The 21,239-nt window shown below is 36.9% G+C and overlaps 1 protein-coding gene across 1 annotated transcript in view; it reads right to left on the bottom strand.

Annotated features, from left to right (window-relative positions):
- LOC306887908 (serine/threonine-protein kinase ULK4-like) overlaps positions 1-21,239 on the bottom strand; it is a gene marked incomplete at its 5' end in the record, with an annotated part of 228,790 nt that overhangs the window by 128,241 nt on the left and 79,310 nt on the right. Inside the window, 2 exon segments of the mRNA XM_079445936.1 lie at positions 5,284-5,405; positions 5,800-5,933. Coding sequence (XP_079302062.1) covers positions 5,284-5,405; positions 5,800-5,933 — 256 coding nt within the window.

Here is a 21,239-nt window from a genome sequence, read left to right as displayed (position 1 = left end):
ACAGCCGAATGTACGCTGCAGATTTCTTTCATCGTACAGCAAAATCGGCAGTCTTGGATCTATTAATGCATCATGCTCTCTGACGGCCGATAAATTGCCTTTGCAATGAATCTTCTGGCAGGTTCAGAATTTTTAGGCCGCATTGCTGCGCTCTAGATACTCAACGCTGTCAATCGTGACTAAAATCCCAGCTATGATGCGAATCGGATACTCCGACATAAGAATGTTAATGTCACTGAGGAATGTCACTGTTAAGCCTGCCGTGGGCTTTACCCAAGATCTCATCCAGGATGCGTCGTAACGTACAATCTGACAAGCAGCGATTGTAGACGACAGCAAAAATCACAAAATGTTCAGCTGGTTTAAGAGAAAATGTTACAAAGCCCTGCTGTTCTGTCAGAGGACATTTTTCCCCATCATGCACCATTTCGACTAAGCAGCAGAAGATGTGGTATTCGAATGTGTTCCATTTACAATGTCATCCTGGGACGTGATCCTCCTCTCTGGAGGACTTCAGAGCTGGTGTGAGAATGAAGGGGTTCATGTTTGTGCTGTAGGACTGTAATGATGTGAGGTCAGAGGTCATAGTCCTGGACAGCGAGGTATTAAACTCTTATCCACTCTCACCTCTGAGAAACACATTGGAACTGACCTCTGCGCTGACCCCTGTGACTGATGAGTGCTGTGAGTGTCAGCGTAGTGTGTTGGTTGTCAGTGAAGCAACAGGCCAGAGAGACAGATGAGACCACAGAGAGGGCTCATCACATGAATGTATGTATGGATGCACAAACACACAGGCATGCTCTCACATTACAAGAGCACGACGCCTCTCAGAACCACACAGCAGCTGAAGAGATCAGGCACACGGGGCTCAAGGGCATAAGAGGCCAGTGAAGTCTCAAAGATGCAGACCAACCTGCTACTGGGAAGACAACTAGCTATGCCCTGCAGCATTTTTCTTAATATCAGAACACACATACACTGGATTTGCGTAGCCAGACTTTTGACTATAGGCATCAAGTCTAGCCCACACTACATCTTATTCTAGCCAAGAACCGCCCACTTAGGCAGGAAGAGGTCGACTGACTGACAAAAGTTATTTTTTACTTATTTTAAGAAACATTTAAAATAACAGTAAAGCCATCACAACTGTGCATTAACACAAATGTAAGCATGCGTATTATGCAGTGGAAAAAAAATTCTATTTAAATTAGGGGTGTGCGATATCACGTTTTTTGTTCGTGGACGATTAAAATGTCTTCCATGATCTGCTTTCGAACAAATATTGATGTCATGCTGCCGCTTGACATTAAAGGGATAATTCACTGAAAAATTACAAATCCATCATTATTTATTTACTCTCATGTTGTCCCAAACTAGCAATTTATTTATTGTGCTGAACCAGTGATGGGGACTCGAGTTTGAGACTCGGACTCGAGTGTGACTTAAGTCGCACACACAGTGACTTCAGACTCGACTTGAGACTCGTCCTCGAAAGACTTCAGACTCGACTCGGACTCGAGCTGCGGGACTCGTAAACAATGTTTATTTTTAGGAAACAACTGATGAGCTCGCTGTTATTCCCCTCCCTCCGTTACCTATAACCTGCCCATGTAACACGTGACGTACTACGTATCTGCTGCGCGCGGGCGCGGCCACACTTTTTTAATTTTTTTTATTTTAGGCGCGGCCGCCATACATTAGAGGACAACGAACAAACATGTCGACTGCTGTGCCATTCATCGTTAGCTTTGGATTTAAGGATAGATTATACAGTTGGTACATTAGTAAAACCATTACGCCTATGGAGAGTCCCGTAAACCACATATCCAAGTGAGTGTGTGTGTGTGTGTGTTTGTGTGTGTGCGTGTGCTTGAGTGCTTGCGTGTGAGAGAGTGTGTGACCAGTGTGGTCATTGAAAATGTGTTCAGATATATATTCTTCACAGAAAATGAGCCAAGGCCAATGAGTCTGAGTTTGAAAAAATAATTAATCTTATAATTTTTCTCTTGATAAAAAATGAAAACGGGTCCTACAGATCCGAACACCATACAAGGGTTAATTGCCAAACTTGTGGTGGTCGATTAACGTAAGTTAATCATTTACGTGCCGCTGGCTTCCATCACGTTAATTAACGTTGTCTGCAAACAGGTTACAGGATTATTGTTGATCATGTAACATTACACTGGTTTGAGAGTTTGGGATGTGTTGACTTACAGTAGTTTATAAACTATGATTAGTTGCATTTTCATTGCCATTTAAGTGAAATAATTTAACTTAAATATACAAGCTTGATAAAAAAATGATCATTCTAAAGAAAATTTCAGATGGCTTTTGCATCTGAACTCTTCATATATTTCACATCGTTTGGTTTGTTGCAATAGTGTTTTGCATTTAGCTACAATGTGATGTTTGACCATATTAAGTCTTTCTTAATTTTTGGTCTGTACTGTACTGTGTGTTCATGCTACAAGGCATGAACACACAGTACAGTATTTTTGTCATGTTGCAATAGCCTGTTTACACTGATTATATACCAAAATCAAAGCTGATACTGTATGCTAATAGATAAAGGAGTCATAATAACATATTACATGCTTTGAATTCCTTATATATAGCTATGCAGTGTTGGATGGGTCGCTGTACGTGATGCAACACTTATTATAACCAGAGGCTTAATATAATAAAGAGACTTGACTTGGACTATCTCAGAGACTTGAGACTTGACTTGGACTCTAGCTCAGAGACTTGAGACTTGACTTGGACTCTAGCTCAAAGACTTGAGACTTGACTTGGACTCTAGCTCAGAGACTTGTGAGCATCTCTGTGCTGAACACAAATGTTTATATTTTCAAAACTGTGGGTAACCAAATAGTTGCAGATCCCCATTGACTTTGATAGTAGGAAAACAGAGAAAATGCTATGGAAGTCACTGGGGACCAGCAACTATTTGTTTGCCTACATTCTTAAAAATAACTTTTATGTTCAACAGAAGAAAGACACTCATTTAGGTTTAAAACAGTTTGAGAGCAAGTAAATGTTGATCATTTTAATTTTGGGGTAAACTATCCCTTTTAATGTTGATAAAACAACAAAACAGAGAAAAATCACTCACTGCTCTTGACTGAAGAACTTCAATACAGTTGTTTAAATAGGAATCAATGTATAATGTAAACAGTGAAGTGTATAGTGTTTTATTTAAAAAACAATTGTTCACCCAGTTTCTTGAATGGTACTGCTAAATACACATACTGTACTTGAAAAATAAAGCAAAAATAAAATGAATAAATAAATTGTTTTATTTGTATGTTTATTTGTCTCTTTGTCCTTATTTTTTAATAAAGATAAAATAATGACATAAAATAAAATAATAAAATAGAAAAGATCTTTGGCCACATTGGCCTAAGTCTCTGCCATTTTTTTTTTTTTTTTTTTTGTTACTTTGTAACAAAACAGGCTTTGTTCTTAAAACAGGGACACAGTTTGTCTGTACTGCTGAGACAACTTGCAAAATAGTAAAACCAACATGAAAAAAAGGATAAAATTGAGAGTAGTGATTTTCCTGAAAAAAAGGGGAAAAAATATTTTTCCCATATTGCCCACCCCGAATTTAAATAAAACTTATTTCCATGTCATATTGTAACTTCTTCAAATCAGCCACCCTGAAATGATCCTTCAGATTTTTTTTTTTTCCTCAGACTTTATTTCTTTCAAAAATTTCACTGACCCCAAAATTTTGATCTGTAAAGAAATTAAGCATATTAAATATTAAGGTACAATCAAAAGTTTTCCAAGATCATTAGAAAATGAATAGCCACAGTTCATTTTAGAGGAGGGCAAATAGATTTTTTTGTTTTTCTTTTTAAAGTGTATACAATAGTTCTTCCTCTGAAGCTCTTACTGAAGCAGCATGGCTACCTTGTCTCCTAGAAATTTCATCAGCCATTAAGATCGGACATTTGGACAAATATTTGCCATATTTGAGCGTAATATGCATCAAGCGGCCAGTGAATGTCTGTGGGTGATCTGTGGATGTGCTGTCTGAGGCTGGCACTACACCAACACAACTCACTGTGAGGACCATTAAAGCAGACAGACACAAACAATCAAAAGAACTGCCTATTACCCCTCTAAGCCACCCACTGCAGCTCTGTGTTAATGGACATCAGTGTATCCTCCTTAGATGAGTTAATGACAGTAGAACTATTAGACAGACAGCTCTATCAGCACCGACCCCTTCAAATGAGACAACTCAATCTGCCACTGAGTCTCCATGGCAAATCCTGGCCGAATGTAAGTGTATTTAATCAGCAGAGAGACTCATCAGCTCTGCGCACTGACAAACATCTTTCTCTGAGAACACCAGATCCCTTCACATTAATTTTGGCGTGACTGAGTGTGTCAGAAGTAAATCCAATTTTGCACTGTTTTGCAACTGGTAATAATCTACGTGTGTGTGTGTGTGTGTGTGTGTGTGTATTGAAGCTGCACCGGAAAGCTCCCTAATAGATCATTTCATTCTGACACAGACAGTGATTACACTCCGCGCATGACAGGCAGATACGGCACATCCATTCTTTATTTTCTGTTCAGATGAAGACATTTAATTAAGTGAGAAGTGGATGGGAGTCTGGGAAGTTTATTTTTAGTTAGCTTAAAAGACATGTAATGATTTACACATTTACTCTATTCAAACCTTATCTATCACAATACCTCTCTACAATATGTGTTTGCACAAGCCCCTGTTAAAGGGATAGTTCACCCAAAAATTCTGAAATTCTATATTAAGATATTTTTTATATTTTAGCTTGATATTTATATATTTTGGCTTGATCGAGGTAGTACCCTTGCTGTCTATGGAGGGTAAGAAAGCTCTTGGATTTCATCAAAAATATCTTAATTTGTGTTCCGAAGACGAACGAAGGTCTTACAGGTTTGGAACTAAATGAGGGTGATTAATTAATGACAGAATTTTCATTTCATCATGTTCCAGGTGGATGTTCTGATCTGACCAAAAGGGTACTTGGCCTGAACAGACTGTGAATTGTTGCTATTCACCTCATCTTTAATATAATATGTAATGTGTGCAGCCATTTGTAACTTGAACGTTCAAGGCTTCCAGTGTCATCTGCTGCACAGAAAATAGCTTGTGAAATAAGTTATTATCTATTGCACCACAAGGTAGGTTTTTTCCCCCCTCAAGTTGTATCATCCCTGTGGAGACAGAAACCCAAAATAACTAGCAGAAAGGTAAATATAGCAAGACCTGACACAGACACACACCTGTGAGGTGAGCAGATGCAGCACCACAGCCATCATGGGGAGGCTCTGCTTCAGCTGACGAGACTGCGTAGGAGAGGGGTGCTTCCTTCCCACAATGCTGCCTAACACGGACAGGATGTCATCTACAGAGAGCCCACATAAACAGAAGCAGTGAGAAATCAGCCAATCACAAACAATCCGTCATGATCAGTCTGGGTAGGTGGCCGGGGGCGTGAGCAGGTGCGTCTCTGTGTTGGGACGAAACCAGCAGGAAGAACTGAACCGGTTTGAACCGGTTTCATGGGGGAGAGGTGGTGTGTATGTACACTGATTCACAAATGAAAAAGGATGAACAGGTCGATACCTGAGGGCCTGCACACGTATTCAATCAGAAAGGTAATTAAAGAGAGGCCAATCAAATTCAATGTTCATTTTCATTGCCCCTGCTTTGTTTTTCCTATTTCACTCTGTTCTTTCTGAAGTGAATTCTTTGCATTCCCTTTCCCCTCTTTTTTGGGTGTATTGTGATTGATTTACCCAGGATGGCTGGCAGTTCATGCACGGTGTGACGGATGAAGAGGGTCAGGCATTTTGACAGGTATTCATTGCCGCTTTGTTGCTCCTTTCCTGGCGTGGCCTTTCGGACGTCTCTTTCAATGTACATCACCAGCCTGAGAGAAGGGTTGGCAAAACATTATTATTCATCTGCAGACACCCAGACCAAACAGAGAAAGAGAGAGAGCGAGAGGCAGATCTGAAACACACAGTGGGGAGAGGATAGATGCTTTTAATCAATTACACTCAACAGCTGGAGGGGTGACAGAATGGAGATGAAATGGTGTTGATCCTGAAACAATATCAGGAAGGGAATGAGGTCTGTCTGCCTGGCTAAAAGACCAGAGAAAAACAAGATGCATCTGGCAAGGAATTGAATTTGAAGTGTATAAAGTACGAAAATTGGAGGCTGAATTAGAGATGAATGAATGTGACTTGATTCAAACATGCAAACCGACATATTAGGATTGATTAATGGGGTTGGTGTTCTCTTAGTAAAAGCACGGATCAAATCTCCTGGGATTCTGGGAAAATTGCCTTGGATCTTACATTATGATACCAGCACAATCCCTGGGGCATGATGAAATAAATGCTGTTCTTTTTATGTATGTTTTTGTACAAAAAAGAAAAAAACAATTCCCACCAAAAATGTCCAACCATTTGTGAACTATATTTATGGATCAAAGTTGTAATTTTTTTTTCTTCTCGCCACAGAGTAATTTCAGCCATATCTGAAACCATGTATTTTGTTTTGATGGCATTCTGTTTTACAAATGTCAATTATATAAAAAAAATTATTGAAATATAAATTTTTCTTGGAATAAAATGGACAAATCCTTTGCTAAATTTAATTTCATGGCTAGTTTTTACATTAATATGTACAATTAAACATTTATTATCAATCATTATGTGACAATGTACCGCCTGATATGACAATATAAACTGGATTTTTTCCTTATATAAATCATATATAATAAATGAAATAGTTTCAGTGACACAAAACAGGCTCATATGTGCACATAGTATTATTGTATACTGTGATTGTCTATTTATCTTTAATAAACAATTTTGACTTAATTACTGGTGTATGAGAGCACAAAAAATATGTATGCATGCTCTTCAGTTGGCATACACATAAGGACACTCATGCCCAGTTTCTCGCTTATGAAATAGGAACTTTCCATAGTATTTGGGATCAAATCTGATCATGCGTGTGTTTTATAAATGAGGCCCTGGTCTGTGACAATGGTAAAACAAAACCTAATACAATAAAAATGCACTAATTTGACAAATAAGATTCCTTATTCAATTGAATGGGACTGCCATCAGGTGAATATTATAAAATCACTTAAATGACTGAATTTCTTAAATTACTTAAGTGCATATTAATTAGAAAAGTAATAGCACTCCTCTCCTCAAAAAACTACATGATTTGATGTATCATGTGTTTGCAGCACAAGCTGTGTAGAAACAAGTTAAACAATAACCTTTAGGATTTGTAAGAGGCTTGTTCAAATCCATAAACTTAAGAATGAGCAACAGTAATAGTGACACTTGCCTTAGCAAGCACCATAAATTCAATTTTAACACTTGGCATTAGCATGTCAATGACAAAAGAGTATCTCAACACAAGACAATTGATTCAGCCTCACCTCTAGTATCTCAAACTAATCAATTCACTACAAACAACAGACGCGTCTCGTGAGAGAAGCAGCTAACATGTAATATTCATGATATTGTTATGTATGTCATGGACACAGTGACGAACATGAATAAGAAAAGAGATGATAGAGCTTGGGTAGAAGTGAGGATCAGGCCATTCTCAAGAACTGCTGATCACTGCAGTAGCCATCTTCTCTGATTTATAAACCACCTTAAAGAAATAGAGAGACCAAAAAAAAAAAAAAAAAAAAAAAGTGTCATCATTTACTTCAACATTTTGGCTAAAGGATCAAACAGTCATAATACACTTAAAATCTTTTCTTTTTCATACCTTTGCCTTTTAGCATTGACTAGACATTGTGAGAATCTACAGCAGTTTTTGGCAAGATTTTCAGTGAATAAAAACTTAAAGCTGCAGTCCGTAAGTTTTGCCTCTTTGTCGCCATCTCTGTTTGAAAACCTGGAATTGCAGTTACTCGCGGAATTGTCTTCCTTGCATGGGGTTGTGCACCGGGACGGCTTCAGTGTGGATGAATCTAATGTTTTGAGATGAATGTGTGGCAGTCAGTCTCTGCACCGGTGTGGATGTTTACTGTACTTCACAATCACAGATTCTAGCCTATGTTTTGGAATATATGACCTAAATAAGAATATTCACCGTATATTGCCATCTGAACAAGTAAGGAACAAGTCTGCCATGTTTGTTCTGACCAACTGAGGAGAAATGCATTACAATAATCGCGCTACCAATGGGGATTAAATCTAACGATCGGTTAGCTCATATCACAAACCGTGCAAAGTATTATTATTGTTATACTTCATTCTCAAATTATTAATATTAATATCATCAGCATTGCGTGACTGAGTATAATGTGTATTAACGTGTAGATTTCAATTTCTGTAGGGTTTAATCTAATCGTCATGCCATTCGAATTTCATATTAAGAAATTCTTCTAACCCAAAAAGCAAATTATGCTCCCTTCGAACTGGTTTTCTTTAAAACACAAATCTTGTGTAATCCCAGGCTATCTGTAATCAGAAGCACATTTAAAACTGGAATATAATTTAATTTCATTCACATGTGTTTCATAAACACATAATCCCATCTGGATTACAATCCGCCATCAAAATGATACATTTCATTATTCCAGCTGCTGTGAGAAAAGGCTATAAACGAGCTGCCACCTGCAGGATCCTCACATGCCTACTAGCCGGGACAACTTCTTTATATTTACAGACGTGATGTAATGACACAGTGCCATGCTCGAATTTCCCGCAAAAACCTACCCGTACCACTCAAATTAGAAAACATTATTATAAGCTAACCGTTGTGAATCAGGCTAAAGTAAGGCGATAGTTTTGAACACTGGCTGGTTATGTATATTGCTCAAATATTGATTTTGGATCATTTTTAATAAAAAAAAAAGTCACGGACTGCAGCTTTAAGTTTAGATTTGTTCCTCATGCAAAACTATCATATGACTTGAGAAGACTTGCACATGAAAGGTCACATAAGCAAAATTTCAGTGTGAAGAAAACAAAAAGGTTCGTGTCAATGTGGTGAATTCACAAGAATAAAATGGACATAATTTGAAAGATGACACTTTGTCTCTTATCAAAAGTATAATGTATGTCTTGTAAAGTTTTATTCAAGCATGAACTGAAAGAGTACAGGTTAAAAGATCAATATTGGGATTTCAGAATCATTATAGATTCGCTAAAATGAAGATATATAAAACTAGGAGTTTCAAACTGAGTTCCACATGTGGTTAAAACAATGCTGTATTTTTTGGCACATATGCGTACAGAACAAAAAAAACAATAAGTTGGGTCAACATCAAGTCTATCCAGATGATACACTGTGTAGTACTCATTAAATTAATTGCAGGATCTAAGATGTTCCAAGATCATTCAATCACTATTCTTACACTAAAAATATGCAGCTCTGCCAACAGTGCAGATATGTCTTTAAAAATAGCTTGTCAAGAGCAACCTCTCCTCTCCTCTAAGTGAGAGAAATTAGATTGTGAGAGGGTGAGATCCACAGCACCAGAAGTGACAGCCGTCTCTGCCCTCAAGCCCATGCTAATTAAGAAACACTGTTAATTAACTTGTTTGCAACCAGCACTGCACACTTCTATACAAACAGTGCCTCAACATCTCCCCGCAAGTGAGCCAGTTCCTCCCGGCCCCTCATAACACACACAAGCATGCAAACTGGCACACACAAATAAACAGACACACACACACACACGTACGTTTCTGCTGAGGCGCGTCTCTCAAATTAGACACGGATGAAAAAGCAAAGAGTGAGAGAATTGCACAGAGCCCAGCAGTGTGGGAAGGAAATGCACCCAGCAATTATACCAGAGGCTGAAAGTAAGTTTGAACAGAGGACTAGAGGGAACACACTGGATTAAACTCCAATGAGAGAGCAATCGCCTACTTAACTAGCACGCTCAACAAAGAGGAGAACTGGGACCTGGATGCAAACCTGGCAAATACATACTGTATTAAAGTTGCACTGGCCAACCAAATAAAAGCATGAGCTAAAATAAGCATTACTCAATAATGAAAGATTTGATCTTTCCTTTGAATTAGTTGCTCAGTAACTTGACTCTATTGAATTGTAATTGGCACTGAAATTAACACAGAAGTTCTCTGCTCAGGGATATTCTTGGTAAAACCCTTCCGAGAATAGTCGATGCAGAAAGTGCCAACCAAACTAAAAGCTTTAAACGCCTCAATATTCAGTAAACAGAAATGTGAGACATTACAATCGAAAGCAGTACAATAGCAGTACAAATAATTAATTATATTAAATTATTTAAATGAAAACAGCAAAATGGATCATATTAATTTATAAAGTCCATTTGTAAAGGTTTCGTTTAAGCAGTTGAATAATTTTATGACCATTTCCATAAATACTGATTGATTGATTGATTGATTTGATTGATTGATGTTGTTTTGAGGAATTGTCTGTAAACACTTCCAAAATTAGTAACACTGCTTGTTCATGAGTTGCAAATTCACTGACGAGTCCAAAAAACGTAACACTGATCACCACTCTCCCAGTGGCCTTAGTTCTGGGAAAAATGACGTGTTCTTTACAGTTTGTATGATAAATTTGCAATTTTACTTAAAACACTCACCCTATGAATCATAGATATAGGATCTTGGTATGAAACTAGAGTATAAAATACCACAAACCAGACTAAAACTAGACCAAAATGAAAAAGCCATGGGTTATAAACTAAGGACACCCTATGAATCAGTTTCTCATAGGTCCACTTTTGGTAGAAATAATGAAGTAATCACCTTCTGTATGACTTTATCAGTTTCTTTCTTGGATCTGGAAGAATTTGGCCCATTCTTCTTTACAATGCTGCTCCAGTTTATTGAGGATTGCGAGCATTTGTTTATGCACAGTTTATGCTCAGACAATTTAGCTTCCGGTCCACGTTTGTTTATCGGTCAGGTTAGTGGCTATGGTGCCGACTACAAACGCAGTTAAAGTCAAAGTACCACTAGAGTGATTCGAAAGCATACTCTACAGCTCTCATGGTCCTTTGATGTCACACCCTTCGGTCTGCGCAGCGCTGCTTCAAGTCAAACACGTGCACCTATTGTTTGAACTTGCTAGCTAATGTAATTCACTTGTTAATCTACTCTAGAGGGACTATGTTGTTATTGATTGATTCTTTTGCGGAAGTCTACCGGAAGTTAAGTTTGGGCCACAAAAGCGTGCATTTGCAGTAATATTTCTTGCCGTTGAAACCATCTATAAGGGAGAATTAAATCTGTTATAACATGTGCAATGCTTTATGGGATTGCTTGGTCACCTAAATTAAAAGGTAGCTCACTCTGTGGAGTCTAATTGTGAGCAAACAAGTTTACATTCATTCTCAAGGTCTAACAACATGTGGACAGCATTTCTTTTCCCATTAATGGTAAATTAGTATTGTGATAAATATTGATATTGTATGGTGTGAAAAAAAAAAAAAAGATGATCATGGCATTATTCTTAAAGTAATTAAATAATTGTCATCACTGGCATGTGGATGTGGGTGGAACGTGTTATTCTTTTAGCTTAATTCAGAAAGTAGAGCCAGTCAAAAAAAGAAAAAAAATTTCATAGCATGTTGATCACTTATTTCTTATGTCTTATATTGGGCTACATTCCCAATTGTGCCTGGCACTGAGCTCATCTGCAGAGAATGTTGTTTGTTCTTAGATTAGACTGATTGAGCTTGTCGGCTGTGTAGGTGACCTCTATTGATTCTATGTGATGTGTGTTTCAGTGTATTGAAAAGCTACAGCCCAACGAATTGTTCCCTTGAGAGAGAAATATAAAGTCATTGGAGCTTATGGCTGAATAGGATTTCTTCTAACCTATGCAGTGAAGATATGGACTGATGCTTGTTCATTTTCTATTTGTATAAGGATGAATACATGATCTCAACCTTTCTCCATTTAATTTTTTTTTTTTTAAATACTACTAGGATGAGCAACTGTATTTAAAAAGTTATTATTTATGAGCACTATTAAAATATAAGTATAATAGCTTGCCTTATCAAGCACCACTAACTAATTCAGAACACTAATCATCATCACCACCATCAAAATTGACAACTTATACATTTTTAATACAAAAGACAACATAATTCTGAGTGACACCAGCAAAATGAAACACGAAGAACATCAAAACTATGAAATGCAATTGATTGCTTTGAATGTCATTTGTGCTGTAATCTACCACAGCGTTCCAGTTTTCATTTTCTCTTCAGCCAAGTCTTTCTTCCAGGGTCAAGCAGAACAGAGCTACACTCTTAATTGACAGCAGCTTTAAAGCAAAGCTCATCTCTTAGAATCTTGGGAGTAATTTGAAGAAAGAGCATTTTCAGGTGTGTAATTCATTTCATTGAGCTTGGAGTTCAAAGGAATCATTCTTATACTTCTCAGTGTTAATAAAAGTGATGGGATAAAACCATACAGCCTAGGCTATGCAAAGAGTTATTAGACACCATATTTCTTTTCCATTTCAATAATCTAACTACATTTGTGTTCAACTTTAACAGAAGCAGAAGTTGTACTTTGTTAAAGACATCCCAACTCAAACTTCTGCATACCTCCTAAAACCTCTACTGAAGTGGTTACCCTTCACTAAACCCCACCATAAAATGCAACACAAACTTTCAAAGTGAAATTTCCAGTGAGTGCTGAACATTTTCAATTGTGTACAATTGTTCAGTTTTCCAGAAATGTTTAGCAACATTTTATTACTTTGGTTGTTGCATGTATTGTGGCAGTTCAGAAACGAAACCCCACCCTAAACCTAAAAGCAAATATGATATGATAATATGAGATAAAACCACATTTGCTGAAGTAGCCATGCCATTTTAGCTTACTTCTACAAGTCTTTCAGTTGTTTTGAGTATCATGACTCATGTTTCACGGGACTTGTACCCGAACGCTCCATATTGCAAGGGCAATGCTGTACCAGGTGAGCTGTAGGTGTTTTGAGGTCTTAACATAGTATGTGAAAGGAAATACATGAAAATAAATCGATAATATTTTGTGTGAAAAGAAATAAAAATCATAGTTCTGTTTTTAGAGTTTTAGAGGTTTCCAAGGAGCCCAAGCTGTTAAAAAATTACTGACATATCCTACCACAGCAACTTTGCTGTCCACTACACTGTCTGACAAGCTGTTACTCTAGCCTATTATAATGCTGCTTTCAAGCCCTCTTGGAAAATTCCTTCTTATTAGCTAGGTTAATTGATTTTAATCAATGTGCGTTCAGCTCAAGTAAATATTAACAAAAAAATTATTGATCAAGATTGAGATTGAGCAAATATATTATGGTCCAAGCAGACCAGATCCAAGAACATTTTGGATATTTTGGTAATTATTTGGTAATTATTAATTTAATTATGAACACAATTGAGGCTTCTCTCTACCATAATTAGTAATGCTTGAAACATTTTATTTATGTTTTATGAGTAATTTCATGTTTTGGCCAATGAGCAAATCTTTGCCACATATCTAAAATACACAAGAATGATATTTCATCACAAGAGCACCCATATAGAGAGCACTTCGAGGGTCCTCACAAAAATGAACACACCTCCGCTTACTGACAGGAGAGGGGCAATAATGGCAACCTTGGTATTTACAAGTGCACCAATGCCTCAGAGTTCTGTTGCTGCCCGACTAGATTAGCCTATAATAAATTTCCTCCTCTCAAAAGGCTATAATTTTCCCTCTCTCAGAATGAGTTGTTGTCGGATGTCAGCGATACTCAAGCGCTCGTAGGTGAGGAGGCACGTGGGAGAAAATGAAAATCCGGAGACATGAGCATGATTTACAAAACCATCTATTCTGAGATGTTAGGATCAAGCGGTCTTTTATTAGTCGGACACTGCGAGCTGGCCACTACATTACCTGAGGAAGAATTACCTAGTGACTTTCACAATAAATTACATTTACTGGGCGCCAGGACTGCTGTGCGCGTGGATGGGTCTACATGCATACGGTTATAATTGGAATCCTACGCAAGATCGTTTTTTGACTGAATGACTAGGAACAACAGGAGTGACAGGGTAACATTTTATTCCCTAGCGGTTCTTTGTTATCCTGACAGTTTGAGCTGTAATGCAGTGATTTGTGAACCTGCTCTTTTAGACCCACAGAATGGGGTCATATATTTGGTCTTTGTCTGCTCTGAGGCAACATTTTCAACTTATCAGTGAATTATCAAACCCTTGATTATATGAATTAGGTGTGTCAGAGCACAGACAGACCTCCTTTGAGAACTGATGAGGGTCTCTGGGAGCAGCTTTAGATCTAGCCTACTGCTGTACAGAAAATAGACCAGATTTTCTGATTAATGGAATCTAATTTAAAGAGTGGGCAGCACGAGGCGGAGATGCAAGAGAACAGCTCCAGCTAAACCAAGGACACTCAAATTCACCAGCAGCCAGTCAATAAAATAACCTGGTAAGACTATCAATATTTCATTTTAGGCTGTTTTTTTAATGTATAGTAACCAACAACCAGAGTACTACCTTAGATCAGCCCCAACTCAACAGTCGCAAATGCTTTAAAACAGACCCTTTCATTTGTAGTTAAGGTGAATTTAAACATGCAAATCTATTAAAAATGCATTAAAAATAGATATACTCTGCCAGTAACCATCCTGCTGAAATCTCTCCAAGTTGCAGGGATATCACAATGAACATTCAAAGAATCCTTGGGCCACAACTAAGGTCAGTGTACATGACTCTACCCTCAGGAAAAATGGGATCCATGGCAGACTAGCAAGGAAGACTCAAGCAAGCACTAAAACCTGTCTCAGGTTTGCAGCAGGATGATCCTGAAGAGTTCTGGAACAATGCCTTACAGACAGATGAATTGAAAAGCGAATGTTTTGGGAATGGTTTTCTTTCTGCATTAGGACCTTGGATGCCTTGTTGTAGCTGAAAAACCATTCATTCTGCTGTGTAGCAGAGAATGTTAAACCATCCATCTGTGAATTCTAGCTCAGGCGCAGTTGGATTATGCAGCAAGACAATATTCCACTACATAAAAGCCAGGACCTAAAACACGCAGTTCATGTTCAAAAGCCCACAAATATCACTGAGCTGAAGCAGTTCTGTGAGGAGGAGGAGTGGGTCAAAATTCCTCCACAGTGTGTAACTGGTGAAATTGTCGTAACTGTTTATTTGCAGTTATTGCTGCTAATGGGGGTGTAAACAGATGGAAACACTAGTTGTTTAGCCAACATTAAATTAGTTTTTTTCCAAAAAGCTATATTCAAATTACTCCCAAATAATAATTTTTTTATTTATATATTTTGACTTGTGTACGCTATGTCAAAACAGCATATAAAGTTAAGCTTTCTTATAGACTTGTAATACTACCAGTTATGGGGGACAATAATGGAATGACATTTTACACAAGTGTGAAGGGGATTATAAATGAAACGTACTTGACCAGAACAGATCATATCTCAATATCCCGACAAACAGAATGCCCTTAAATAATGTATATTTGCCAGTACACGTCAGCTTTTCATACAGCTTCTGGAGGTTTGTTAGACTAGTTGGTTATTTATATACTTTTGTCCATAGAGTTAGCAGTAACATAGCTGCAGTTAGCAACTTACAGGGTCAATATCACCATAGAATGCCTTTCAACCCTAACAATACTCAAATATTTTGTTTTAATTTCACATTCGCTTTGTCATATCATAAATAATAGACACTCAAGTACTATAGAAACATATTAGCTGAGCTCCCACACATTTTTTTTTTAGATAATTATGGGCCATTATTAAAAGCATAAACCATAAGATATGTCCACCCTGTCATGCACATACGGTTAAATACGTTTTCATTGCAAAATTAGGATGCAAATGATATTTTCTGAAAGGTATGATGTCCCTTTGCTAAACAGGGTTATTTGTTTGCTTTCAAATCAAATACATAAAAGATTTTATGTAAACCATGTATTTTTTTCTTATTTAGAGAAAACTGTGATATTTGGATGTTTTGGATATTTTTTTGTTTGTTTGCATGTTACTGCCCCCACACCTAGCTATTGAACACACTGGATTATATAGATATGATTGAATTATTATTTAAAATATTATTGTAAAATATCAAGATGACAGGGTGGACCAGCACGTGACTGTGTGGACACATAATGCAGATCACAAACAACAATGGACAACCATTCAAGGGACATGGAAAAACTCTTTTTTTATTAAATAAAAATATCCTTTTTTATTACCAAATGATCAATACACTCAAATTGAGTTTAACAAAAAATTTACAAAATATTAATAGAGAACAATTTATTTTTAATTTTATGATTTGACTGTATTCTACTCTCATTCAAATTTAATGAGCAGTGCATGGGACAAAGCAGAATAACACGCATCCTCTTACACAAAACTAAAAAAAATCTAGAAAATGTATCTAAAGAGCCAATGAATATAAAAACTTAGCCTAATATAACACACCCTTTCATTGTCATTTTTAAGTTATGTTATCATGGCAAATGAGTTATGTACAGGACACAAAAAGGCACCCTACAGTGTTATTGGCCCTACAGTATAAACAACTTAGACTTACAACTCACACTTCCAGTTTAATCGGAAGCCAGATTCATCCAAAAGTCTGATTATGTGAGGACATAATCATTATTAACATAACAGCATACCTTACATTTACAATTTCAGGACGACTACCTATATTTTCATTTTATAAATTTGTTCTTGGGACATTTCTTAGAAACATTTCCTATTAACACTTCCAACCACAATAACCACCGTTTAGCCAACCGTAATCATTCTATTGAAATATTTGCATACTGAACTGAATTAGTCATATTTCTTACATTAATTTTTTTTTCTCCTTCAATTTGTACAATGCAGTACAGTGAGAAGCCACCGTTAAGATTTCAAATAAACTATAATTAGTGTAAATGTCAATACTAGTTAATGGCACGCTAACTAAAACATTAATAAAGTGCAGTTGCATTTACTCTCTGTCACTCAGTGAAATTTCACAGTCAGTTTTGTATGAGTTCCCCATACAGATGTTGCTTGGGTTTAAGTTGGTCAGACAAATTGGCCATGTCAACCAACAGAAATCAACTTGGTTTGAAAGCGACTTCAGGCATCACTACACTATTGATTGACAATGGGCCTTTCTTGCCTGGGAATTTTTTCACATTTAACAGCACCTTTACCAAGCAAGATCTAGAATAAAAAGTTTTTGGGTAAACTGTTACCACCTAAAATTACCCAGAATATTATCCTCAACTGTATGAATGAATTAGTCTATAAAACAGATCCAAATCATAAATATTTAATTGTGACGCTCAAAGGCAGCACAATAAATCTGAAAGATAAAACCCAGATAGATGTTATGGAAATCCCACAAACACATTGTTAGAGTATAATGGTGTAAGAATTATTAGTTAACCGCAGTAGCGGTTAGTATTTATCACCACTGTAATAAAACAGTTTTCTACAATGCAGATATTCTGCAAAGTCCATTTCTGCGGCCTCTAAAATTAAACATTCTTATCTCAACGTTCAAATTAAAAACTCCAGTAGAGCTCCAACCCCTCCTCCATCAGAAACCTCCAGAGGACCAATCCTAGAACAGAGACATCTCCTCGCTACCTCTGAGCTCTGCTGCCGCCTCATTGAGTTAAAAACATTCCCTTATCTGGGAGCTGGGAGCCCTCCATGTGTCTGCTCAGACCAGAGAGGGGCTGGGCACAACGTGTCCGGTTTGACACGTCTGAGGCAGGCTGCAGCACTCATCTGACAGGGCTGCATACAGCAGACGCTGCACAGCTAATTAGAGAAGTGTTTATGAGAACAACGAGGAAACGCTCTCACTCTGGGAGATGGAACGCTGGGTCAGTTCTGACACACTCCATCAGTGCAGCACTGCTTGGACTCGGAGGTACATGGAGAAAATGAGGAAGAGAGAGAGATGAGGAGAGAGAGAGAGTGCAAGAAGAGAGAGCACATCTCGTTCCTGGGCGTGTTGCAGAGGAAACGCTAGTGATGACAGACATCCTGTGTTTGTAAGACAGTGATGAGGCCAATTAGGAGCTTCAGCTGTTCAAGACTGGCTTCAAATTAAATATAGATGAATTAGGAGAACATGATTAAAGAAAATGACCGGTTGTATTCTGAAGATGTACATACAAAAGGAATAATGAGATCAGTTACAAGATCCAGTCTTCTTATGTAAGATTCAGTGAAAGAAACAAATGATGGAAAAAGTAACGGTTTTAAATGTCCGGCCTGTTTCTGTCATTGGCTTCACAGTTAGAGGTCAAGCCAATCTGCTGCAAAGCCCAAAGGAGCTGGATTAAGGAAACCCATTTCCAGAGTTCGTATTGCAGATTGTTTTTCTTTTTTTTTTTTTCTTCTTTTTTTGGTAATGCAATGCTCTGAAAGTGCCACAGTCTCACAGCGTTTTCACATTCTGGGAAATGTATTATTAATGTATCACTTACAGCTGTCTCTGCATATTAAACTGGGATATGTTTCACCTTTAAGAACTATTTATTTATTTTTTTAGTTTTTTTTTCTTTTCACAAATAGTTGCTGTATTCTAATCAATTTGTTTAATATCAATTTCACTTGGTTTAATTAAAATAAATAAAAGGGACATATACATATATTTACACACACACATATACATACACATATATATATATTTTTTTTTTTTCAGGATGTGTGTGTGCACTCGTGTGTACCTGTTTATGATGCATTGTGGGGACCAAATCTGAACAGCACACGTTGATATCTGTGTTTAAACTAAACTCATGTAAGCTTTGCCAGTTTAAACATTTAATAGCCAGACGATGCGAGCTCGCGCGTGCAGCGAGAAGAATAGTGCGTGCGCTCATCAGACACGCACAAACCCTCGCCTCAGAACGTGCGCAAATATTACGCTCTCTCTGAAGTATTGTGTTTGAATGGACAAATTCACACAAAAATTATGTCAAAATGCCCATCTTGGTAAGTATGCTATAGCAGACATAGCCGGCTGAACAGTATCAGTGCACTGGATCAGTGCATTCTCTTAAAGTGACGGCACTTTCTTAATATTAATCAAACAGCAACAAAAAAAAACTCACTCATTGCTCTTGAATCGCTTTTGTAACTTTAATAAAGATTCATCTTTAATTTATACAGTCAAATATGCAATGCTGTTTTACATTTGATAACTTGATTCAATTTCTGTACCCAAAAACTAATGCTATAGACCATGAAAAATCACTGTTTATTTTATTTGTAGCTTTACTCTATTGTATTTATTTGTGCTGTTGCTTGTAGTTACTGTAGATAGATTATTCTTATTTTCTTTATTTTTATTTGACAGTACAGTTTTTCCCTAAACATACCGAACCGTACCGAAACCGTGACACTAAAACCGTGATACAAACTGAACCATGAAAAAGTTAAACAGTTCCACCACTAGTATAAAAGTAATAGAAGTCTATGGAAAGTCCCCACAATTCACAGAAACAAACGTGTGTGTGACCCTGGACCACAAAACCAGTCATAAGGGTCAATTTTATTAAATAAATAAGCTTTCCATTGATGTATGGTTTGTCAGGATAGGACAATATTTGGTCGAGATACAACTATTTGAATATCTGGAATCTGATGGTGCAAAAAAAAAAAAAAAAAAAAATCTAAATAGAGAAAATCACCTTTAAAGTTGTCCAAATGAAGTCCTTAGCAATGCATATTACAAATCAAAAATTAAGTTTTTATATATTTAGGTAGGAAATTTACCAAATATCTTCATGGAACATGATCTTTACTTTATATCCAAATTATTTGCATAAAAGAAAGATCGATAATTTTGACCCATAGAAACCCATACAATGTATTGTTGGATATTGCTACAAATATACCCGTGCTACTTTTGACTGGTTTTGTGGTTCAGAGTCACACACATTATATATTAACTTTTTTACTTGGTAGCACTGGTGCTCTCAACTTTATAAAGTTAGGAGTACCAGCAAAAATTTAGGAGTACCCACCAAAAATTAATGAGTACCACAACTACAAATATATATTAACAGATTTCATCTTTACATTCTTAACTTTAATGCAGATTTTAGATTGCTGTCAATGACTCAGTCACTGCTTTCCGCTGTCAGGTGACAGGGAGCTAACTACCGTGGGAAATGCAAAGGGCTGAAGAAGAGAGAAAATGAAAAGAACACTGACAGATTTCTTTCGTAAACCACCTAAATTAATCTGAGTTAGGTTAAACACAGAGAGAGAGAGCTCCTCTTTGGCGAGGGTTAGGATGGTGTATGCGGTGTTAAATTTTATATTCAGCTCTGCCAATTGCACGGAACGGCTGGCAGCTAGGGGTGTGCTATACTGACAGAAAAATTATCTCTCGATATTTTCTATGATTTTATCAATAACGATAATTAAATTATATTTTGCTGAGTGTGTTATTGTGCTGATCTTAAGGACTACTGTGGACAGCTGACTTTGATTTTCTTCATATTCCATGTGGTGGTCAGTTCACAGCAGTGATAGAAGTTAATCTTTTCCAATAAGTTTAAATAGATTTTTACCTTTTATGATCAATTTTACAATTAAGCCATTTCTTTTTTCTAAAAAGTATGCATCATCATTTGAGTCAAATTCTTACATTTTAGTCAGTCAATTAGAATAATAAGACATTTTTCAAGGCTGTTATCAAGCAAATGAAATCAGTATCAACAAAATTAACCTTTGAATTAGAATTTCTGAAGTGGCATTTAGATGCATTTACACACTGCTTAATGCAGGACATGAATGCATTTAACCTGCAGTTACACATGCATATAGAATTTTAATACTGTAAACATAAAACGTTGAATACTGATATTTGAAATTATTTCAAACAAGAAGAAAAAAAGAAAATATACTTTAAAGTGCCCCTATTATGGATCTTTGAAAATTACCTTTCATTTATGTTGACATCAACATGAAACATTAGCATATTGCCCGCCCACTTGTTGTGCGTGCAGACCTGGGAAAACTTGGATTTTTGCGTTGTCTGAATGAAAACACAAATTCATTCTTTGTCACTAAATGTCGCTTTTGGAGCGGTAAAAGCTCACAAACACTGCTTTAAATGAAATCGATCAATCACCGCAGATTAGTGTCACGCAAAGGAGGGGTTTGAAAAAATAATTGTTGAACGAATCAT

This window comes from Barbus barbus (genome assembly GCF_936440315.1).
Source record: "Barbus barbus genome assembly, chromosome: 21".
NCBI lineage: Eukaryota > Metazoa > Chordata > Actinopteri > Cypriniformes > Cyprinidae > Barbus > Barbus barbus.
Note: the sequence above shows the minus strand (reverse complement) of the source record. Positions and strands in the feature narration are given on the sequence as shown.